Source organism: Pteropus medius, unplaced genomic scaffold, assembly GCF_902729225.1.
Source record: "Pteropus medius unplaced genomic scaffold, Ma_sr-lr_union100, whole genome shotgun sequence".
Classification (NCBI taxonomy): Eukaryota; Metazoa; Chordata; class Mammalia; order Chiroptera; family Pteropodidae; genus Pteropus; species Pteropus medius.
Genome location: NW_024349801.1, coordinates 22958716 through 22984750, shown reverse-complemented (window position 1 = coordinate 22984750; position 26035 = coordinate 22958716). Strand labels below are relative to the sequence as shown.

The 26035-nt window shown below is 33.9% G+C and overlaps 2 protein-coding genes across 4 annotated transcripts in view; both read left to right on the top strand.

The window, feature by feature from the left end:
- Positions 1-9393: 9393 nt before the first annotated feature.
- On the top strand, positions 9394-9639 carry CTXN2 (cortexin 2). The gene has a single exon (XM_039888534.1). It carries the CDS (start codon positions 9394-9396, stop codon positions 9637-9639), a length of 246 nt encoding a protein of 81 aa, XP_039744468.1.
- Positions 9640-16400: 6761 nt separating this feature from the next.
- SLC12A1 (solute carrier family 12 member 1) overlaps positions 16401-26035 on the top strand; it is a 78102-nt gene continuing 68467 nt past the window's right edge. For 2 of the 3 annotated variants that reach the window (XM_039888532.1, XM_039888533.1), the window contains exons 1-3: positions 16607-17026; positions 25591-25722; positions 25867-25942. In XM_039888532.1, coding sequence (XP_039744466.1) covers positions 16607-17026; positions 25591-25722; positions 25867-25942 — 628 coding nt within the window. Of the gene's footprint in view, positions 17027-25590; positions 25723-25866; positions 25943-26035 lie in introns of all 3 variants that reach the window. The other variant, XM_039888531.1, reaches the window with a different exon arrangement.

The window sequence follows — 26035 nt, the reverse complement described above, 5'->3', positions numbered from 1 at the left end:
GCAGAATGATAATGACAGTCTAGGTTTCTCTAGTGAGACATTTTGAAAATTTTCAGACAAGGTTTTCAGAGCTTTGAAAGGAACGAATGTCAGTCCTTGAGGAGTCATCCAAAGATTCTCTTAAGAAGGAAATTCTCTTAAGGTTGAAATCCAAAAGGTTGGGGGGTGGATTCTGACAGATCAAGTTGTCGGATCCCTGGGAAGGCCCGAAATTTATGCACTTCATCATGATGAAGACACCTGGGTTTGTGATTTAAGGTTTTTCTTTGATTCCAACACATTCCATTCCTAATGATTAGCTAGCTCTGTGTATATGTGGCCTCAATAACGTTTCTTTTCCCTCTTTACTTTTCATGAGATTTAATAACCTTGATACATGATGGGAAGTGTGTATGTGTGTGGGGGGGAAGGATTCATTGTTTTTTAAGCTTAAGGGTTTTCTTATATATCTTATATATCTCATTCCATGAGATATATAAGAATCTCTAATGCTCATTTTGTTAGCATTAGAGATTATTATATCTAATGACTAATTCCAAAATACTTTTCGCCCAGAACACTATATTCCACTATAGCAGTTGTTATTTCAGACTTACTGTTTAGAATATCATTAACGGATACATAAACAGGGGGGAAAAAACCTGTTGATTAAAATAAAATAAAGTAGGTTCTTTTTTTTTTTAAATGAATGTTTACTTTTTAATATTGATTCTGCAATTGATCATTGCTGCATGCAAATTAAATTATTATGTTTCTGAAAAGTGAATTTTTATATCTCCAGTCAGTAAACTTATTTCATACAGGAAACAAATATCAAATACAACATTCATGTTTATGAAAAACTGTGTATCGAGTATAAAAATACTATTATCTTTGCTTGACTTCTCACAATGGTATGATTTGTAAGACTTACCATAGAAGATTTTATTTATTTGTTAATAACTACAGAACAACTCAGTGAAATTTCAGCCTTTTGGTACCTACAGGTACACCCTTGACCCAATCCTATGACTTGTCAGGACCTAGCGATCCCAGTCTCTTACAATTTCCATGAAAGAAATTATGTGCTTTCAGCTCAATTAATCATTTCTAAAGTACCTAAACATTTATTCCAGTGAATATGGCTGCAGGCAATATCTTATTATTTGCAGCAGTATTACAAAAATGTAATAAATACTTTAATCATAACACATATAGACCCGGATATTTAAACTACGATGTTGATAATTTTTTTTTTGTATATGGTGTAATGTGTTTAAAATAACTTTACCACACAATTTTACATTCAGTTCTTTTTTGGAAATGTCATTTCTTTTTTTTCAACTATTTGTTTTCTCATAAGGGTTTACTTATTAATAGTTTTGTAGCTTTATGGTCTAAATTTCTCTCATTTTTCTTTCATTTTCTATTTCCCAGTAAACAATAAATTAAGATGATGTTTTCCCTCTGAGGCAAGCATTAAGAATCTGCTGATTCTTTTTGCTTTCTCATTTCTTCCAGAGATTAGAGAAACTGAAAATGTATCTTTCGCCCACAGTTGTTGAGTAGTTTTGGATACTTATTAATCATGAAGAAATCAGTATTGTAACTGAAGACATATTTATTCCTAACAATATTTTGTTATTAACATTATATCATACTCTATATCAATAAAAAGGGCAAAGCTCAGCACACTTAGCAATATATTCTCAAAAACATTAGACTTGGTGTTGAAATGAGGGCAATTGTTTACTTCACAGAGCAAGTAAAATGGAAAGTCTGGACAAACATTTGAAAAATTTAGGCCTGAAATACTGGTATTTCAACTGCTACATATATGGCTTAAATTACCTATAGCATCTGTTTGTGGAACATATTGTTAGGCAATTGCTTAACTTTTTACTTATTTGCTTATGTAGACACAGGCTGCAGCAATAGCCAGACTTTCTTCAACCTTGAAAACTACCCTTTCTTTGTTCTCATTGACCTGTATTTTGTTCTCATTTTTAGTATTAGGTAGAATTTTAAGATTAATATAAAAGTCTAAGTCCTTCCTCTTAAGATGTTAATAAAACATTTGTTCTTTCTCAACCCAAAGTTTTTGTTAAAAATGGAAATTTCATAGTTCTTTAAACCTCAAATGAATTTACTTGTCTCTACTTTTAAAAACTGAATATATTGTTATGTATTTATTATTAAAAGTAGTTAACCTAATGATTTAAACTTCTGGACTATTAACTTTAGTGCAAGTAAAACTTCTTTTCTGTCATTTTATTTACTACCTGATTCCATGTTCTCTCTACCCATTATTCCTAAACCCTTTTCAATTTAGTGTCCTTCTTGGACATTCAACTGAATTTTTTTAAATGATGAAAAAATTCTGAATAGCAGACCCAAATCTCTGTTTTTTCAGGGTGTTGTACCCATTACCACTGCAGAATTTGACAGTTTACCTACACCTTTTAGAAACTCTAGCCTCCTTTGTTCTGGGTAAGAACTTCTTACTACACATTTACTTATGTCTCTGATCACTTCACATACAACTAACCAGCAGATTCTATTTTCTCTTTGTAATAGACATTCATTGAGGCTCATTGCTAGGCTTCTTCCATCTTCAGTCTGCTCTAGTACCTGCACATAGAACCTTAATGGAATTACGACAAAATTGCCTTCTGGATCAATCCAGAACAAGTAGATCTTGCTTCTTACAGGATAACACTTCAAACGTTTGAATGTGACTATTGTCTTCTTGATCTTCCCTTTTCCTGGCAAATCTCAGCAGTTCTTTTCATCTCTTAAATTTTGATCTGTGAAGTTTTGATACTTCTACTGGACCCTCTCCATCTTGGATGCATTCTTCTACACAAACTTTATTTGACAATAATGTTCTCCCCACTAGCAATTTTATGCTGGACAAAATGACCTGGATTAATTTATTTAAAACTTAAAGAGGGTGGCTCCATAGTGTAGTGGTTAGCACGTCTGCTTTACACCTAGAAGGGCCTGGATTCACACCCTAGCTGGAGCCACGGACCATACCCCGGGGACCATACCCCGGTTTGCACGCTGAGAGCATGTGAGAGAGGACGACCGGCCTTCAGAGATCCAGTTCTTAAGGGGAAACAGCAACACTCATAGATCAGGGGTAGAAGGTGGCGGGGATTAAAGAGGGGGAAAAAGTAAAATAAATAAAATAAAATAAAATAAAATAAAATAAAATAAAATAAAATAAAATAAAATAAAATAAAATAAAATATGAAATAAAATAATAAAATAAATAAAATAAAATAAAATAAAGTAAATAAAATAAAATAAAGTAAATAAAATAAAATAAAATAGTAAAATAAAATAAAATAAAACTGCCTGTTAAAGTGTCTACTATATGCCAGGTATTAGTACCACTAATTCACTCAGTCCAGAATGAAACTCTTCATTTACTTTCTAAATTTATACTTTACTCATATTTCCTTTCTTTTGGTTAATGAAAGCACTATCTTTACATTTGTCCAGGCTTAATGAAGTAGAGTCATCTTTGATGCCTCTCTCTCCATGACCCACTACATTCCACCAGTTGCCAAATCCTAACCTTCATATCTTTATAAATATTTACTTCCTAGTCCAGGCCCTCAATGTTTCTCACTTGGACCATTTCTTTTCCATGATGCTAGCTCCCTGAAATCTATAACTTCAGTCTCATTATCAAACCACTTAGTCTTTATGCAAATAAATTTCAAACTCAACCTGACAGTTAAGATATTTCACATTTTAGCTTCAATCTACCGTTTCAATGTTTTGTTTTTCATACTCTCCTTTGCTTGGGCCAATTGCTCACTATCCTCTGAACAAATCAAGCACTTTTCTGTCTCCATATTTATTGTTTCCTTCTCCATATATCTAAATCCTCTGCATTTCAAGATGCAGCGCAAATACAATCTCTTAAAAAAACAACAACCCTTGCCTCATCTCTAAATGAGTGAAATCTCTATTCCTTCTAAATTTGTTTATACTCTTTGAATATCTTTTTCCATCAAGATGTTGAAGATAATATCAACCCTGTATTGTTGTTATAGAGATTAAATAAAATAATATATATAAAGCAGTGTTTGGTACACAGCATATATTAAGTACATATTTGTCTCCTTTGTAGAAGCCTACACTTTTTTATTCTTGTTTGTTCATGAATCCTCTCCCTTACAAGTTAGAATCTCTTTAAGTGGAGAGGCCTATGTCTATTAGAACATAGAAGCAATTCGATGAGTATTTTCACATAGAAGTATAGTGACTACATATTACTTTACATATAGCCTGACCAATGAGTAATAATAATGTTATTGCTTTCCATCATTTCACCTCATTTAATCTAAGACAGCATTTGCTTTTTCAAGTAAATACTTCACATCTTTGGCTCATATTGACTTTTGATTAATGCAACTTCCGTATTTCACAATAACTTCCAAGTTGTTTCCTTGATCTGGGGTTGCTGTATCTCACTTCTTCCCACTTAAATACAGAACATTAGAAGGGTTTTCATTTAATTTTATGTTCTGGTTTCAATCCAGAATTTCAATCATCAGAATTGTCTTGAATCTTGATTCTGTGAGCAATCATATAGTTTTTAGCCTAGCTTTGTGCCAAATGTAATAATCATAACTTCAACGTCTTTCGTCAAACTAGTCACTGTTGAAAAACACTGAAAACGCTATAAAGAGTTAGACTTCTGTGAAACTACATTGGAGAGCTGTTCCTGATCACAGAAACCAACATTTATTAGGGCATGTCAGAGAAATATGAATCCACATAAAAATATTATTATCCAGGCATATCTCAACATCTTCCCCAAAAAGATATCATGGGAAACTGTTAAATGCATTGCTAAAATCATTAAACCATGTCCATGCTATTTCCCTGATTCTTCAAATTAGTGGTAAATTTTCCAAAAAGGAAGCAAATTTGTCATTACATCTTCTTAAACTCATGTTAACTTTTAGTGACTACTTAAATGATGCAAATTACCTATTAAGTAATTAATTATGGACTTGTGACAAAGATTAATTCCAAGTTACCAACATTTAATTTTCACAATTTCCCATTACTCTTTCTGAAAATTGAGACATTCATCCCCATCCATACTTTCTGGCAGTCAAGTATTTTCATGGTCAAGTATTTCTCAAAGGCTTTGAAAGGTTTCTGTAGATGCAAGTTATAAATCACCTTATCCTGGGAATTTTAACTCATCTAATGTGGCTAAACAATATTCTACTACATTTTTGTCCCTTTTATTGGTTGGTTTTTTTTTTTTTTTGGCCATTTTAAGACCATTTATATTTTCCATTGATTAAAAATATTGAAGTATATTAAGCAGGTCTGTTTTTTTTTTTTTTTTGTCATCTGATACCATTAAACCATCTTGCATAAGTAGGGAGTTTAATTCTTCATTAGTCAATTACTTGATCTGAACATATTGCATATGAAATCCTCCCACCTCAAAGACTTTGCAATGGCTGTTTTGTTTTCTCAAACTTAATGTTCCTCCTCCGGATATTTTCACGGCAGCTCCCTTCTGGACGTCATTTGTGTTGGAGGTTAAATGTTATCTCCGTACGAAGGACTTTTCTGACTTCTTTAATTACACGAGTGCCCTTTATCTACCATTATTCTCTTTCCTCTTGCTTTGCTTTATTTCATAGTATTTATGATTATCTGACATACTATCCAGAGAAAGATGATAGATTAGATAGCTAGACAGATAATTTTAAAAATAATTTTGTCTCCACCACCAGGATCTAACACTCATTACAGCAGGTATACAGTATTTTCTAGTTTATCACTAGACTTTAGCACCAAGAACAGTGCTGACACATAGCACATATTCAATATAAATTTTTCAATGATTAAAGTATGATTGCTATGTTCATTACTATATGCTACCTTAAGCTCATTCAGCTCTTTACATACTTTCCGACAGTATCCCTAAAGTTTTTGGTCACTTCTCAGCATTAGTCCTAGGTATACTGCATTTCTTCTATATTTGTACCAACAATAGAGAGCCAAAGAAAGTTTATAAATTATGCTTAAAGCCATGAAATAACCATCTATCTATTCCCCCAAGTTAGAATAAAAAATGATGACTTTAATTATTTACTAACATTGGTTTTGTACATCCATTTTTTGTACCCTTACCTGATTCCAAAATCCATTGAAATATCTCAGCTAAATATCTTTACAGTATCTTACCCTTCTTAGCTAAGGGTAACTGGAGCAGTCAAGAAATAAATTAGGCAGCAACAGAGGAAGAATTAATATTTATACCAGAGATTTTAAGCTAACCAAAGTCACTGCAACTGAATACAAAATTTAACTCAATTTCATGGTGGTTAACACCAAAATAATATGATGGCTACATATCTTTCCTCAGACTATAAAAGGCATCTTACAAGATTTTAAAGAAAGATCTGCTTTCTCTACTTTTGAATACTACAAATCATGTGAATCCTTTGGCAGATGCTATATTAATCAATCTGATTAAAGAAAAAAAACAGCAACACTGAACTCATTTCAAACTTAGATTTTTTAAAACCAGAACTTTATTTATCAAAAATTATATTCTTTAACAAATTTAGGTTAATTCAATTCAAATATTTATTGACTACCTACATTATGCAAGCAAATGTAACCACTACTTAAGAAGTAGTTATTTTTCCATTAAAAATGATAAGTACCTCAATTCACAGATTGTCTAAGACTCTAAGAACAAAGCATTATATGATATATGTCAGACAAATTATAATATAAAACATCTCTAACTAGGAAGATACTTTGTTTTAATTTAACAGTGACAAATGAGTTGGATGTTTTATTGCTACAGCTAGAAAATACCTCTTGTTTGTTTGTTTAGTCAGTTGGTGGATTTTAATAAGAATAACAGGCTCTAGTGGATTAATCACTGGCTAAGAGCCAACTTACTAAGACTTAACTTTTCTAATGATCAGCTATCACTCTGTCATTATCTACATTATGATTTTTAAAAACATATAAATAAAATTAGCTGATATCATAACTATACTCAATTGAGGCTATTTCTATAGAATGGCAAAATGAACTAGTTGAAAAATGTACAGATCCCCAATTGCTGCAGGTCAGGGTTCTCAGAAACCAGACTCTGAGAAAGAGTAGTGAGTAGTATGTTTATTAAGTAGGTCCTTGGGCTCAGTCCCTGTGGAAGAGTGGGTAGATATATAGGAATGGGCAGAAGTTGAACTGTGAATTGGAACCAATGACAGCCTCAGTTTACCCTATGTAGAACTCTAGAGCTAGAATAGTTCTTCAGAGTTGTGCCCCTTTGAATCAAGATGGCCAAGCCTTTTTACTCTCACATCAGTCATTGAAAACGGTCTGCACTAGGAAGTGGCCTGACCTTGGTGAGGCAGCTCTCTGCTGTCAAGGCAATCTATTAAAGGGGCCAGCAGTTGAAGACTATCTACTGACAGCACTTCCAGCTGCTGGCAACAAATCCTTCACTGAAGGGCATCTGCTGGGCACACCACAGTGACCACCAGTAAACCACTTTTATTGCCTCCTCTCACTCACATATCCCCTGAAATATTCTAATGGCATGGCTCTACTGAGAAAGTAATTTAAACCAGTTACTTGGTTGAATCAGTCAGTTAACTCGACAAATGTTTGGTCCAGAATCTCAGGTAAAAACATCCTGCTTTTCAGTTTCTCCACTCATTAAACAGTGTATGGATCTCAACAAAAGACCTTTGATTGACAAAAGCAATAAAATTAGAGATTTAGTCGGAAAAAAATTTCTTATTAAGTCCCAAGTTCATTAGATATTCAGTCCAGTTTCCAATGTCTTCTACAGGATTATACAACAAGAATTCAATCTTCAGAAAAATCACTCTGAGCCACTTAAGTGATCCTAAATTTTAAAAAATAAGAAAGTATATTCACTATACCATATTTGTTGGGGTCAGAAAAATGATTTGGTGGAAAGAAATTCAACAAAGGAGTTTAAAACAGTACTTTTTCCTTTTATTAAAAAAAAAGTCAAGTAACCAGCATACCCCAGATGTACTGAATATTTCTGACACTTAAGGTTTGAAAATAAAGCTCCTGCGTAATCTAAGCCCTTATAAAATAAAATATCATTTGACATTAACTGTTATATTAGTTGGTAAAAATTTCTGAAAGCTACAAGGCTTATTCTTATTAACTACTCCCTTTCTCCACTCCTCACCTTCCATTCAAAAAAATCTGAAGGGCCAGTCATTTTAATAAACATAGTTCTTAAAAATTATCAGAAGATGCAACAACAAAACATAAAAAATGAAACAAAATGACAACAAAAATGAAAACACTAATGATTATCTATCATCTATCATTCTCAGTTATTGGATGGCAAGCTATTTTGTAACAGTCCTTTCAAGAAGGGTGGCTGTAAGTTAATAACCATTGATCAATTAACAAATTCTAATTTTTATTAGAATTAAGACATCAATGGGATTTTTTTTTTTTTTTTTGCTTCAACACACACCTTCTCAATACTTTTGTTATAGTCTTAGAATCTCGGTGTAGTAGCTTATGAGTGAGAATCTGATTGGCAAGGGACTGAGGAGTTTGCCTTGAAGCTATATTTTCAAAGAAAATACACTGTTTAATTTGAATTTTATGTTTATTTAGGGTGTTCTGAAAGCTAATGGAGGTGGTGGAGAGATGGCTAATGGTCCACAGCTACTGCTGCTTGTTATTTGCAAGCTGATATATTGGGTACTGCCCTTACAAACAAAATTTTAAAAACACAATTTCTTTCTTTGAGAAATTGACATTTAATGTATAGAGCAGTAGTAGGAAAGAAAATATAAAAACATAAATCTAAAAGCTAAGGGGTGAAAAAGAAGACATTAAAAGGGTTAGAATTTGTATCAGACAAAATAATACTGGATTCAGAGCTTGAAACATGGACTTTAGAGAATTTAACCAGCTCACCCCCTATAATTATTTATGGTATTATCTACACATGGGGAAATTAGATGATAATTTGTATCATCTAATTAAGAAGCAGTGACTTAACCACTTCCCAATGCTTTTGATTAAAAGCTTTTAGGGTTAATTATTTCAATATTTACCTTCATACTTGATTTTATATTTAGTGTTTATAGGCACAGTTTTATGTGCCCACAAAGGCAATTCTGTAATTACTATAATAAAAATAGCATCTCCAGTGCTAATTTGATCATGATTCGTATCTGATGTTTTCAAACATTTGTGAGTTAAGAGGGTTTGAAAAATGCCAGATTTTATAAAACAAGTACCTGCATTATACCACTAAACTGATTCTAATTTTGTGTCTAGGCCAAGAGGTGACTCCAGCTGGAATTCTGAAGCACCACAATGATGTGACAGTGAATAATGAGTAGTACCTACTGTGGTAACTCTTCAGCTAAGATGAGTGTCAACGAAGTATCAGCTTTCTCATTGACTCTGGAGCAAAAAGCTGGCTTTGCTTTTGTCGGAATTTTGTGTATTTTCTTGGGACTTCTTATTATCAGATGCTTCAAAATCCTTCTAGACCCGTATAGTAGCATGCCGTCCTCTACATGGGAAGATGAAGTTGAAGAGTTTGATAAAGGGACATTTGAATATGCACTAGCATGACAGCAGCAGCTTTATGGTTTTTAGTGTTATTCTATTGGGACACATGGTGGATATACTTGTAATTACCTTGAGTGTGCAAGAAAGAGGCTCATTTCTTTCACTAATAAACTAATGAATTCAATTAAAATGTGTGGTTAATTATCCACCATGCTGTGTAAATGCTAAACTATTGTTAGGTTTTCTCACTTTCCTCTGTCCCCCATATTGAGGTTTCTAATGAATAGAGCAGAAGGAGCACTCCAGCCACATATACCATCTCTGTTCTTATCTCAACCATCTGCCTTAAATCTCTGCTTCCTTTTTGTGCTAATGAACTGTGAAGAAGCTTACTGCTTCTGCCTTTCTGCAACACCCAGACACCCTCTGCTCATTCCCAACTCCAGCTCCCTAGTGTTAAAGAATTGGGTATCTTAAAAATAAGGGACTTTTAGTCCCTTATTCAAATAATAAATTGAATATGATTTTCTTAATAACTATAATAATAGCCATTGGTCAAAAAATGTTCACAGGTGGAAAAAATCTCACAAAACTAACACACAAATCCTGCAAGTAACCACAGGCACTAAAGGGCCCCAAATCTCATAATCCCTTGACCCTTCTAGTTATTGTGCTTCTAGAATCTCTTGCAAATAAATCCCTTTAGCTTGGGATCCAAACCAGATCTGCTTTGTTCTTATTTCTCCTATTCCCTTTTTATAAAGAGCACAAAAAAAGGGAGTTTCCAGCATGATCTAGTAGAAAGAAAGCTTTTCCAGAAACAAGAAATCCATTCTCCACCCTGCCACCTTTAGAGCTATGCAAACTTGGTTAGGTCATTTAATTTCTGTGGACTTCAGTGAGGGAGCTAACTAGAGAAGATTAAATGTCCCTTTCAATCTGAGTGTCCTATGAACTCTACACACATGCTGGAAACCCAAAGGTCTGACATGAACAAGGACTTATGATGTCATGAAAGTATTTTTAGTTTAAGAGCCTAAACTCAGAGATTTGATTTCCAATGTTGGCCCAGCCAAGAACAAGCTTTACGACCTAGAAAGTTACCTAAGGGGGACTTAGTTTCCACATCAGCAAAACAAGGATAAAGAAACCCATCTTGAATATCTCACAGGAATGTTGAGGGGACCAAGTGACTTATAATGAATGTGAAAGCAAATTGAAAACCATAAAATCCATTTTAAACATTCCTCACTGATAATAGTAATAGAGGTTCTCAAACCTTAAGAAGCAATGATTTATTGTAAATTATTTAACCTCTCCAGTCTTTATTTGATAAGTGAAAAGATAGAATTACATAATTCTTAAATTTTTCCCAACCACAAAATTCTCCCTCTCTATGATCACTGAATGGAGGAATAGCAGGAAATAAATAAATACAAAAATAATTCTGTCTTAAGAACACAGAACTATCAAACATAACAAAAAATGATTAATACTTACTGAGAGTTAACATTAAATTAGATGTTTTCCATTTATTATATGATTTGATACTCATATTAATCCTTTGATTTTAGTATCACTATTTCCATTTTATATATAAATTTCACAGATGAAGAATGGAAGTTGAAAGAGACTAACTTCCCAAGGTCACCAAGCTAGGGAGTTGTTGTGTTAGAAATTGAACTTGAGCAATCTAATGTCAGAGTCCTTGTTTGTAAACATCCTGACACTGTCTTCAACACTCCTACATATCTTACAAATACAGTTGCTGCTCAGGTCTATGACACTCCAAAACCAGCTGTCTCAGTGAGGTTTCCTGATACTTTCTATCTCCTAGTAGATTTAGAACATATCTGTATTGGTTATGGATGTTCTGGAACAAACCCATATCTCAACAACACTCTTTGAACCCCAGTAGGTACAGGAGTGTCAGCTGGGACATCTTGTAGCCAGTTAGTAATTTGATCCAAGAACACATCTCATTGAGCCATATCAGCTGCACATACTGAAAGTTATATATGCCAGGACGCTAGGCATCTCCTTTGTGACCTAGGCCTTTAAAGTGCTCACTAAGATATATGTTCAAGTACCAGGTGCTCCATTTGTCTCCCAGGAAAGTCACCCACCAAGACCCTCCATTTTGGTGACTAGAACATAACAAGACCAGATCTTTATTTCAAAAAGAAAAAAAAAAAAAAACCAAAACCAAAGAATAAGAAACTTCATGAAGTATGAGCACTATTTCTGAAAGTTTAACATCCACAAGCTTTTCCAGATATCATCAACTTCACCATATTATTATTTCAATCCCTCTAAAGAGAAATATTCTTTTAACCCAAAGTGCCTTCATCCATAACATTTATTCATGGCCTGTAGTGAGCCTTAGACTTTTTGGGGAGAGGGGGGAAAAAGAGAGGTCTGCATTTGTATTTTTAGAACAAGGAACAATATGAAAGATATAAAAGGCTGGTTATAGTAAATATAATATAGAGATTTCCTGAAATGCTAAGCCTTCTAGGAATAGATGTCAAATGTCATAGCCAGATTATCCCCTAGCTGCTCTTTCCCAAGAACCCTGCCAGGGAGAACAAGAAGAAAGATAAATAAAGGAGCATACCTCCACAGTTTCCTCTTGTTATCTTACACTCATATCTGAAATACCCAAATTGGGTTTACCTTTCAAGGTTAGCTTTATGGATGGTGTAATTTTATCCATATCCCCTAAACCATCGCCCATCTGCTCCAGAGTGTTTGAATCCTTTTAATAGAGAACAAAGACTTTCATTTCACAGTTAGAGATTAAAGGCTTGGAATAAAAATGTCTGCTTGATGAAAGACCAAGATTAAAATGAATTCACACTACATCATAGTCAAGCAGTCAGTCAGCAAGGGAAAAGGAAATTGACCACTATCAAAGGCCTTGAGTCTTTGGTAGAGTAAAAAGGTTAAGAAATAAATAGGTAGGTCGTATAGTAATTCTATTTTTTTTTATTATAGTTGTATACAATATTATGTTAGTTTCAGGTGTACTAATAGTGATTCTTCATTTATATACTTTATGATATGATCACTACAATATCTCCAGCAACCATCTGTCACCATACAAAGTTATTATAATATTATTGACTATATTCCCTGTGCTGTACATTATATCCCCATGACTTATTTATTTTATAAGTGGAAATCTGTACCTCTTACTTTCCTTCATCTTTTCACCCATCCTCCAACACCCCTCCTCTCTGTCAACCATCATCTTGTCTACTTCTGGATATATCCCAAAGAATTTAAAACAGGATCTCAAAGAGATATTTGTACACCCATGTTCATAGCAGCATTATTCACAGTAGCTAAAATTGGAAGCAACCTAAGTATCCATCGATGGATAAGTACTCATGGTATATACATACAGTGGAATATTATTCAGCCTTAAAAAGGAAGGAGATTCTGCAATATGCTACAATATGGATGAACCTAAGGACACTATGCAAAGTGAAATAAGCTAGTCACGAAAAGTAAAATACCGTGTAATTCAACTTACATGAGGTACATAGAGTAGTCAAAATCATAAAAACAGAAAGTATAATGTTGGTTGCCACGATGAGGGTAGGAAGAACAGGGAGTTATTGTTTAAGAGGTATAGGATTTGTTTTACGAGATGAAAAGATTTATGGGGATGGATGGTGGTGATGGTTGCACAACAGTGTGAATGTATTTAATATCACTGAACCCTACACTTAAAAATGGTTAGGATGGTAAATTTTATATTAAGTGTATTTTACTAAAATCAAAAACAAACAATAACAACAAAAAACCTGCCTAGCACCGTACCTGGGACACAAAATATAGTAAATGTCCATTCTATAACTGCCCCCCACCCCAAAAACAATAAAAAGAAAATAAGAAATATGTAGGCTCTTGAAACAGTGTGGCGATGAGGGAATAGTTGAAGGAAAGAGAGTTGAGAGGTGGCAGAAGTAATTGCAAGTAAGCCCACAGCTCCTGTCTATAAGCAAGTTAAAACAATCTCAAATACCATTTTTTAGTTACAAAGTATAGCAATTATATTTTGCAGCACATACTGAACAATAGGAGGTCACTAAGAATCATGTGAAATAAGATGATGGAATTCAATTCATTTAGGGACAGTGAATAGGACTTGTTTTGGGTCCCAGCCTCATCTCAGCTAATTTAAATAACCACTCCCTCCCAGCTGAATCTGAAATGTGACTACCTTTTATATGGGGAGTCAGAACCTTTTGTAGAAAAGAGACAAATGCCTTGTACCAGTGGCCTTTAAGTACAGAAGGAGTTATAGATAGAGACTTATAATTCTATCTCTATATCTGATACAGCCCATGACATTAGCCTACTGATTAACATGACACTTCCCTGACTAAGAGTATCTAAGGGGTTTTACTTAGATATCTCCAGACCCCTTTCTACAGTCTAGAATCTGCTCACCAACCTACCATTCTCCTTATTTTAATAGGCACAGTACCTATCCCAGTCTTTAATGATTCGCCCCAGATGTGACTAAGTAAAAGTCACCATTGTAAATATTGCTAAAATAGTAAAAGCAAGTGCTAAGTGTAAACTAAGTATAAATGGATGCTGTTCTAAACCCTATACACAAATTGACTCACAATAACTCTACAATAAGGTAGGTACCATTATTATCCACAACTGCATTTTATAGATAAAAAAAATTAAGGCCAGAGAGAAACTGAGTAACTTGCCAAAGATCACACAGATAGGAAGTGGCAGGACCAGGATAGAAATTGAGCACTCTGACTCCAGAGACTTAATCATTTTATCATACCACAACCATGCTGCTCAGGCAACTGGAACGCTCTTGGATAGTTCCTTATAAAACACTTGGAGGACTCATTCAGTCATCCCAATCGAAAACCCTGACAGAACCTGAACGGAGGAATTGTTTGTGCTGTCTTAGTAATCACCACCTCACAGATTTGAGCAAAACCTTTTCCTCAACAAAACTCAAAAATTGAGTTTGATAGAAATGTTTCGCCAGACAAAAAGATCATTTAGCAGTGCCACTGAGAAACTTATCCATGATCTGATTTCTTCTTAAAAACATTTTCCCACTAGGTAGAAATGTTTTCAATAAATCTTAATTCTACTCTCAATCTGCTCACTTCCCATGCAGAGAAGAGTCAAGGTAGTATGCACTATAAGCAAGTTAAAATAATCTCAAATACCATTTTCTAGTTACAAAGTATAACAATTATCCCTAGAGGACTATATTTTGCAGCACATGCTGAACAATAGGAGCTCACTAAGAATCATGTGAAATAAGACGATGGTGTTCAATTTCTTTAGTTCCAAACAACCGAAGCACTGCTCATATCTTGTTTGATGATTGCTGTTGAGTAATACAACTCCCCTTATGAATTAAAGAAACTTTATTTGACTTCCTGCCTAAAAGGATTAATGGTTTACTACTAGTTACTAGTTGATGTAGTACTTAAGGTTCCTCAGGGCTAATGACTGGGCAGGAATTACAGTATTATTCCAGGCCAATCATTGCTCATTCAGCTCTTTCAAGGAAGATGCTAACCAATGAGAAGCAACCTAAGGTTCTGAGTTGAAAGATAAGTGCCCCATATATTCCAGGGTGATGCTGAAGCAGGTTATGCTTCCTGAGAAGAAGGCTCCTAGGTGGTAAGTTAAACATTTCTGGGCAAAGGAAAAATTACAGTTAACATTATGTCATAAAGTAGATTCTGAGGAGTGGTGTAAAGGTGAAGATATCAAGGATTATGAAGTGAAGTGGGATATTCTATAAAAGCTAACGAGATAACAGATTTACTTATAATTTCCCCAGGAAATTAAATTATTCTATTCGAGGTTGAAGTTAAGGGGTTTTTTGTTTGTTTGTTTGTTTGTTTGTTTGTTTTAATTCAGAGTAATAGCTTTAATAATTTCAAGAGAGAAACAAGTTTTGCTTGTATTTATTTTTCTGGAACTTTCTTTGAAAAGTCAAATTTTAAGGTATAAATAAAGAGATAATATTCTAGTAAAAGAATGTTCTAAAATGAGATTATAACATGGATTGTGAAAATGATTATATAATCTGTTTAATTGACAATCAAAAGTAAACTTCTCAATGAAGATTGAAAATATATCATTAATGAGAATCAGTAGAGCATGATTATTTTGCCTAAATATAGCATATAACTTATTGAAGACTGTGATTTATTTCCTTACCCTGAATACTCATATATTATTTTAAAGATTTTATAATAGCTTTTGTAAAACAAATTTATGAGCAAGTCAAACATTTTGAAAACTAACAAAAGATCTGAGAATTTATAGAGACATCATCTTGACAAGATGTATTTTTATAAATTAACAAGATTATATATTTTTAGAAGTTTTAGAAATATTTTTAAATCTTATTTATCACATAGTATATATATATCAATCATAAAATACTTCACAGTTTCAACATTTAGTACAGTCAATGAACCGTGTTTCAGGCTAAGAATATTCTCATCAGCTCTTACTATACCGAATCAGTAGTTATATCTTTTCCAAAGTCATATTGAATCTAACTGCACAGAATCCAAGCAAATATTACAAACACAGGTAACATTTTCATGGAAATTCTTTTTGCCAAAACAAGTCCCCGGTTATTTATTATGGGATTTAATTGTGATTAAGGTGACTGGACAGGTAATTTTTAACGAAATGAATTTGAAACTGTACTTTTTGTGACAGAAAACTGTTTTCTCATACCCCCACTCCTAGTTAAATATATTTATATTACTTGGAACAAGTATAATTTTCTTTTTCAATGACAGCTTTGAAGAACAATGTGAAGATCGTATAGGAGACAATACATCAAGAATCTACTTATTGAGCTCTTCTAGAACAAAAACCAGGAGCTTTCTAATGTAAACACATTGGTGTTTATTTTGAGAAGAAAATATATAGATAAAAAAAAAAACAATCATAAAGTAGATAGCTTAATCCTCTCCCACCCCCCAAAAAAAATCCAGTTTGGAAGATGTCACTGAACAACTCTTCCAACGTATTTCTGGATTCAGTGTCCAGTAATACCAACCGCTTTCAAGTTAATGTCATAAATGAGAGTCATGAGAGCAGTGCAGCAGCGGATAACAACCCCGACCCTCCACATTATGAGGAAACCTCTTTTGGGGGTGAAGCCCAGAACAGATTCAGAATCAGCTTCAGGCCTGGGAAACAGGAGTGCTACAACGATTTCCTTCAAAATGGAGAAACAGCTAAAACAGATGCCAGTTTTCATGCTTATGATTCTCACACAAACACATACTACCTACAAACCTTTGGCCACAACACCATGGATGCTGTTCCCAAGATCGAGTACTATCGCAACACCGGCAGTGTTAGCGGGCCCAAGGTCAAACGACCCAGCCTGCTCGAGATTCACGAGCAACTTTCAAAGGTAAGTTTAAGGGCACAAGCAGGTATACGGCTTCCTCCTTCAGGTGACTTCCTGCTCTGAATATAAAAACGTCCAATGAAGAGGTATATTCCAAACCATCCATCTTACTTATATGACTATCCCTAGTTCCCAATAAACAGAAAATACACAAGTGTTTCATAAATGTTTACTGAGGACGGAGAACTAGAGAATTGACTCTGAAAGTTAGGCAATATGTCGTATCTTGTTTAGAATTGTAGTCTACTCAATTCACGCATGGTTAAACATGTCAAACTGAATACTAAGCTGGTTTCACCTTAGTATCAATGCCTCTACAACAGTTATTAAAAAAATCACTGGTGCTTGCTGTAGTTAATAGTGTGGTGCCAGCCTTTAGAGCACATAGAAATTTTTTATATTCTTTAAAGAGACAGCAGAGATTTATAAGATTCGGCATTTTATCCCTTCCTCTTCAAAGCTTTGCCTGAGGCTCCTGAGCGCACTTAAGCATATAAAAGTAACTAAATTAAATTTAAGTACAGAAGCAGCAGATGTGGCTACACTTTTTATTATTTAAGGAATATAGCCAAGGTTCCAAATCTGCCAGAAACATGAGGCAGCACTTTCTCTAATCTTGCATCAAATCATTTATAAGCTTAGTAGATTTCTTCTTCAATAACTTGCTCTAAAATATGTTGATGCACTTTATCTTCCTGTTTTTCTGGAACACAGTTGGGAATGAATATCATTTTTTATGGATATAATTACTTGCTAAGAAGAATAATTAGCTGTCACATATCCAAATGCAGTTTACTCTTGCCCAAGTTTTGAGATAAGAAAAAAAAATGATTGAAATAATTTTTTTCATATTCACTCATTCATTCAGTAATTGTTTATTAAATCATTACTCGCTCCAGGGATTCTAAAAATATTGCTTTCATGAAAGATGTTAATAAAGGTGAAAATTTCCTTTTAGTTTAAATTCATCTTTCTTTTCATAAGAAAATCTATCTCCAAAACTTGTTCCCATTGGCTGTTAGGGTCCCTGAGTCTGGGTCCTACCACCAGAGATTGAGAGACTTCCTGAGGAGGAGCCCGGGCTCTGAATTCTATACTGTTATCCTATCTCCCCACCAAACTTTACTCGTCCTATATACTATATTGCCAATACTTTTCTACATGTCTGTTCTCTTTATAGACATAAGATTTACACTTTATCTGAGATATCTGATGCTTTAATCAAAAGAAGTTAGCAACGTGGCAATGTCAGGAAAAATCACAGTCTCCACGAAGATTTTTGAGAAGGGGGGCAATTCGAAGCTCCTGAATTCAGACTGAGCTGTCATTTTGCTTTTCTATTTGAAGGAAGAAAAAAGGAGAAGGCAAAAAGAAAGAGGGAAAAGAAGGCTGAGCAAAGAGGGCACAAGGAGTTTCCAAGATGTGAGAGGGACAGAAAGAGAAATTTAGGTCATTATAAAGAGATTTCAATTCATTCTGAAGAAGTAAAATGAGCCAAAGTTCTCTCCAGGACAATCATTACAGAGAGATTCTTATAAATCCCTCCAGAGGTTTTCTGTGCCTATACAAACATATATTTATTCCTATCTAATTTTCTGTCTGTGTTTTTTTTTTCAAATATGAATTGGGATGTATTTTACACGTTGTCTTGAACTCTGGGGTTTTCATGAAACAATACACTTTGGAGATCTTTCTGTATCAAAACATGTATAATGATTACTATACACCTGGCAAAGAATAATCTGGTATTTTTACTTTGTAAAAATAATTCCACTTTTAGTATCCAGCTTAATTCTTATGGCTGCCTTTTCATACAAAATTCCAAACTACAAGGCTAACCACAATGGAACTGCTTTTCAGTTTTACTAACCACCATTGTTGTTAACATGTCAGGAAAATATAGTTATAAGGGAATCAGGAAAATACATAGCCTTTCTATCACAGTCTTATGTCACTGAAATTATCTATGAAAAGTATAAAATAACTATAAAAATTAAGATGGAAATATTATTCTTAAGGAAGCCAGCTGTTTAAAAACTGATCCAAAACAAAAACAATAGAATGAAGTCACATTTGGATCATTAGACTATTAGCAACTAAAAGTAATTTATGAATAAAAACATTAAGACTGACTCTGACATTGAATAACACACTTTTTACTGAGTTTTTTTATGTCTCAGACACGACGTTCACACTTGACACATTCTCACTCAATCCTTATCACAGCTTTTTAAGTTAAGTACTATTATTATTGATATTTTATAGATGGTGAAAGATTTATAAAATTCTATGGATCTTTTATAAGAGAAAACAATGACTTAGAGAAATCAAGCTTCCGAGGTCAAGAAGCAAAGTTCATATGACTAATAAGTTGAAACCATGTCTACATGATAAAGAGTCCATGCTCTTTATTACTATATGTTATCCTCAGCCTACACTCCTGTAGCAGTTTGCTTCAGCTCATTTGATAGCTATAGAAAATGGTGGAACTCAGGCACAAAGAAGAAATTGCATCTCAGTCATGATGGGCTGAGCAGGAGATCCCAGCTCCTTTCTTATTTTGGGGACTATGCAAGAAATCATGTTGCTTCCCCTACACAATTAATTGTAAGTTTCATTTTTTTTATCATTATAATGAAAAGCATTTATTAGCCATTTATTCACAAGAGCTGCTGTATACTGTGAGTTAAAGAGATTTGATCTGTACTCTCTAAAATTTTATTTTGTAAGTCAAGTGGCGTTGCTATGGGTAGCAGTAAAGGACACAAAGTCAAGTTAACAAGCATTAAACCACTTATATCAATGTATAAATGCTTATCTTATGTAAAAGGACCAGAATATATAAATGTGTTCAGAAAATAATATTTTCTAAAGTATTTCAAAGTTCAAGTTTGGAACTTTAGCATTTAAATGGAGGCTATCCAAAATTAGAACTAATCACCAAAACAAATAAAATAGACATTAAAATCGAGGCAATAAATGCCTTGAAGGCCAGTGATAATCAAAAGCTACCCCTAAAATATTTGTTGGAGTAAAACACTGCAATTAAGGGCTCATTCTAATACTTGTTAGAGCTTTAGGTACCCAAGGCCACACCTGGGAGCTCTCACTATTAAAATACTTTGTGGAAACAAACAAACAAAAAAGATGAATTTCACATTATAAATAGTTCGGTGATAGATAGTAAGTAGAGTGAGAGTTCCCTTAAAGTATACGTGGAAAGTATTAAGAATCTTTCAATTTTATTTTCTTATGCTGGTTTATCATGGTTTATCACACATCACTACCTTTTGGCTTAAGTTACCAAAAATATAAGTCAATATGTTTGTGAACTATGTTTTCAAATGTAAAAATAATGTAATTATAAATCATGACCACGGTAGTGATTTAGAGGAATGGTTTTAAAACATGAAAAAAAACTGTCTCATTTTCTTCTTTATTTTTTAATTATAGTTGATGATATTATGTTAGTTTCAAGTGATTAGATATTATGAATTGATCACCATGATGTGTAGTAACCATCTGTCACTATACAGTTATTATATTATTGACTACATGTCCTATGACATTACATCCCCATGACTAATTTTATAACTGACAGTTTGTACTTCTCAATCTCTTTCACCTTTTTTGCCCATCCTTCACCCACCTCCCATCTGGCAAACATCGGTTTGTTCTCTGTATCTGTGAGTCTGTTTCTGTTTTGTTTTGTTTGCTCATTTTCACAATTTAAAATACTCCCCTTCATTAAAAAGGCCTAGAAATGTACCAACATAATAATATTAATCATTAAGATATAGAAATATTAGAATCATATGTTTTTTATTTTGAAAGAGCATTAGGAATTACCTGGTCCTTACTGGGGTTGGTTTTAAAACAATCCAGTAGCAGTGGTCTGAGAGGTTTAGGTGGAATAATATTGGTCATATTTTGATAATCGTTGAAGCTGTGTTGGGTACATGAAATATATTATTCTCCCTACTATTGCATATGTTTAAATTTTTCAATAATAAAAGAAAGTTTAAAACAATAAGGAGGGGATCATATAGGCCTAAATATTTGTAGAACTACTTCAATGATAGTCTAAAATTTCTATCCCAGAATTAAAGGCTAAAGGCTTGAAAACATGTATAGTAGTAAATATTATCTAGTTAGTACTTAAATAATATATATCTTATTTTTTTTTATTTATCCCTTAATCTGCATGTGATTGAAGCTTTACTAGTTTATCAATATTGGGGGGGAGCAAAATTTTTTATCGACTGGCTTCTTTCGTTCTTTCTTTCTTTCTTTCTTTCTCTCTCTCTCTCTCTCTCTCTCTCCCCCCCTTTCTTTTCTTTCTGTCAACATACTTTGTTTTTCCTTTTCTGAATACTTAATGCACAGATAAAACTCTTAGTAAATAAATAATCATTCCCTAAAGCTATGCAATTTAAAATGCTCTTATGAAAGGTTATGGGTCATCATTTATGGTAATAGAGTATGAACAAACAAATTAATTCAAAGTAAAAAGGGAAAAACTGGTTTCAGGCAACAATCATAAAACTTTCAGTCTTTGATACTTTGGTTCCAAGAACGTGAAGCAGCCGAGACAGTCTGCCAGCCACTGGTTATAGCTCACAGCCATGGAACCCCTATAAACCCTCCACTCTGAGTCTTGTTCAGTACTTTGATGATGCGTTGACCTTATAATTGCTGTTTGGGCTTTATAAAGGAGACATGTCAGAAGAAGAAGACGGCGGACACGGAAAATGATTTTGCCTTAGAGTAAACCATTTCAAAGTAAGGTTTTCAGAAAACTCACTGGATTTATCCTCATTTGCAGTATCCAGGAAAGGTTAAGTAACTTGCTGGAAGACACACCCCAAATTAATTGCATAGCCAAAACTAGATTTCAAGTCTACTAGTTTATGTGCAGCGGTTTTTCAGCTCCAGCATGAGAGTGAGCAATGGAAATGGATTGGATTCTGTACTTATAAATTTACTATCAGACCTTTACAGTCAATAGAAGAAATATACATTTGAGGGTTTTTTCTCCTCTAAATATATTTAAATATATTTAAAACTTTGAAACTCTAGCAGGTTGAACATATTTACCTAAGGGAAGGTTGAACATCCTACAATGACTCTATTTTTGAATAGTTCAGAAAATTATCGCTTTACTAATTTCCATATATGATGATTTTCCTGACACGCCCTTATAGAATATTCTTTTTGCTTTCTGTTATGATGTTCTAGTGATAGATTGAACTATTAAACTCTGACAAGAAGGGTATTTATCAGATAGAAATGTTTATTTAAGGGGAAATTTTAAATACCCTGTACATCCTTTGGCCAACTTTGTAAAATGTTTTTTTACAGTCATTGATATTCTCTTTAATCTAGATCTAAGGGTCACAGTTACCATCAGAGTTCACAAGAGAGCAGAGCAATTTCCTGGACCAAACCCTCAAGTTCAGGTTTAATCATAAAACATGGGTTTTATTCCCAAGACTGTTTTTAAAAAGTAAGTGATTAAGATTTTGTCTCATGGGATCCCCAGTTAATCCAGGAAAGGAAATTGCTTTCTCTTTGAATGAATAGCTGCTCATGGTCTCTGGCCGTGGGATCTTTTTGTTTTTTAAGCACATTAACATTTAAATAAAATTTTTAAAAATTAATTTATATTCCAGTTACAGTTGACATACAGTATTATATTAGTTTCAGTGTACAACATGATGATTAGACATTGATATAGCTTATGAAGTGATCACCCTAAGTCTAGTACCCATCTGACACCATACATAGTTATCACAATATTATTGACTATATTCCCTATGCTGTACTTTACATCCCTATGATCGTTTTTATAATTGGTAATTTGTACTTCTTAATCTGGCCATGGGATCTTGATTATCTGGAATATTGACAATGTAAAACATTTTTCTCAAATTAAGTCAAATAAATGAATCTCCTAACCAAATAATCTCTTCAACATTCATGGACATTTTAACACACCTCACTTTCCTGTTCTCATTGATTTTCCAGTTGTAGAAAATGAAACTTACATTTGACCCACTCAACGCCTTATGAAGGTAGAATCCTTGCAGAAAAAAAGTAGATTTTTAATTGACTGGAGAACAACCTCAAATGTTTCATCCATCTGTAATTAGCTGTATTATATAGAGATGTGTTATCCAGTATGGTAGCCACCAGACACATGCAGCTAGCTACTGAGCACTTGAAATGTGTCTAGCTTATATTGAAATGTGCTGTCAGCATAAAATACACACTTCAGAGACATGTAAAAAGAAATGTAAACTATCTCATTAATATTTTTATATCGATTATATGATCAAATGATAATATTTTATATAGATTCTATTAAGTAAAATACATTATTAAGACAGTCTGTGATTTAGATTTCTCCTATAAGGTGGAGTGCCACCACTGCTAATGAATATTTACATTGCAAATATTAGAAATATGATACTCTACAGAAATTAAATATATTTTTTAAATTTAAGGGCCTATATCTGGACCCACGTTATTTCACTAATTTCTTTTTAGTTTTTAAAAAGTAGCTACTGATAAACTGTGAGTTACACACATAACTCGCATTCGTGGCTGGTATAGAGCACCAGGTTCTGCCCTGCTAGTTCAGCCTCTATTTTCATGGATTTTATCCATATCTTGCATTGATATGAACATATGATGTCAGCTTTCAATTATCTGTGCAAATGGGAAGTGAGGATGCTTAAGATTAAGACATACCTCAGGTAATTCAGAACTAAATTTTAACTATTAATTTGTTCCCTCTGTCATTTAACTTTTTTCCTCAGTGCTGTTGGAAGATAATAAAATAATCTTGTTTAGGATTCATTTCCTTCCTCTCCCTTTTTTAATGTGAACTGCACAAAGGAAACAGTGAGAAATGAAATACTCAATAGGGAAGGAAGAGAAAAGAAACAGGAGACAACAAAGGCTAAGAAACTAGGTTATTGCTCTTAAGTGGAAGTGATCAGGTGGCCTTCAAGTCCATGTTATGGATTTGATGCTGTTTATTCGTGGCCTGCCGTATGACAATCTCTGATTGGAATTGAGGAGAAGTAACCCACCATCTTCCTCCAATTTAGTTGACATACAGTGACTCATTGCATTGTATTGCATTGGTTACCTAAGTGTCACAAAAAAAGTCATGTGGGAACAAAGTTGGGAGAACCACTTACCTGCAGAGAGAAGTAGAACATGTTGAAAGAAGGACACAAGAAGTCAAAGTCGGTTGGAGTAAACAGCCCAAATTAGGATCAGTTTATAGTGGGTAGGATGGTGGTACACCAAAGCCCCCAAAAGCAAAAATCCTAGAGCACGGCAAGGACAAGAACTTTGTCCCCAAATAAGGCCTTATAATAAATATCGAATATTTATTTCACATCAGTCCCATTTTAGAGGGGGGAAAAATGCCCTTGTCAGAGATCTCTTAGCAAGTAATGTCAGAACACATAATTCTATGCTTAAACCAGTTTAGACCATTTAAATAAGATAAAGTTGTTCTTTAATAAAGGTAATTAAGTGTTGAATCTAAGAAGCTTCCTCAATTGTCTCAAAACCCTTACAAAACCCTTACTGGAAAAGATTGCTTTTGGGGAGCTCAGTCGGGTGTAGTCTAATTAAAGAGCCAGGTAAATGCCAGATAGGCTAAATTAAGTGGATGTATCTAAAATTAATAAAAGTCATACCAAAAGGAGAAATTAGAGAGTTGTTTTTTGAGAGAAACAGAGCCATTTCCCCTCCCATTGAATTCAGAGACTATCTCACTGACACAAAAGGTCTTTTTCAAAATTAGGCCACAGGGAGGAAAAACACAAAATAAGGTTCTAACACTTTTTATACTACTTCTTATTTCTCCTCAACTTATCTTGCTAATTGTAAGACTTCTTTCCTTCTGTATATAAGGAAAGAAGGTACATAAGAGTTACAGTTCTCAGGCAAATCTAAATAAGTTTTCCCTACAGAGATAGCATTCTTGTAGCTGTACAATGTCTTTAACCTTTTTATTTTTTAAAAGAAAACACTGATGTGAAAAAAGATACTCTGATGTGAGTAGAGAAGTTTTATCATTATTATTTCAGAAGAATAAAATGAAACCCAAAGAGAACAATGGAAAGAAGGCCAGGTACTCTGCATTAGTGAAGAAAGTTAACTTTCTAGCCCTCTAACCAAGCCTTCTCAAACACCCTCCTTCACTATCGTTAGACTTTCCTCCCTTTGTTACATCCCTTCTTCTCCCTTCTGTTTTTTCTGTGTTCTAAACAAATCCAAATCTGGCCATTTTCCCCTAAGGTAATATTCTCACCAGTAGAACTGCCCAGGTTCCTTCACCACTCCTGCAGTCTTGGTGCCTAAAATTACTCACAAAACGAAGCCATCAGCTTTCCATGGCAAACATTAATTATCTTATTAAAATGACTAAAGTTTTTTATTTGTCTAAAGTTTTATGTCAATTGTTTTGATTTGCCTCTGAAAGTTTTATGCAACCATGTGTTTGCTGACCATGTATTGTGTTTTTGCTATCTGTAAAAATGCAGAATGTGATGGTGGCCCCAGGTTCAGCTGACAGAGTTGCTAATGGTGACAGGATGTCTGGAGATGAACAAGCTGAAAACAAAGAAGAAGAAAAATCTGGTGCTGTGAAGTTTGGATGGGTGAAAGGTGTGCTGGTGAGAAAGCTCCTGTGTTTATACATGAAAACAACCCAACACTAGTAGACTGAGCGTTGACAAGGCCTGAACACCAGAGTTACAAAGACCTGAGTTTTGCCCTCTATCATTTCTCATCTCTTTCAATACTCCTTCAATCCACAGGTAAGATGCATGCTGAATATCTGGGGCGTCATGCTCTTCATTCGCCTCTCTTGGATTGTTGGAGAAGCTGGAATCGGTAAGCATTTTTTCCTCTCCTATATAATTTTCTGTGTACGTTATAAACTCAATAAGCAATTTGGTTTCACCATTAATGCTGAATGTGAGATGA

Bases quoted from the DNA above. Each gene is read 5' to 3' on its own strand.
- CTXN2 (XM_039888534.1), top strand. From the start codon at position 9,394: ATGAGTAGTACCTACTGTGGTAACTCTTCAGCTAAGATGAGTGTCAAC.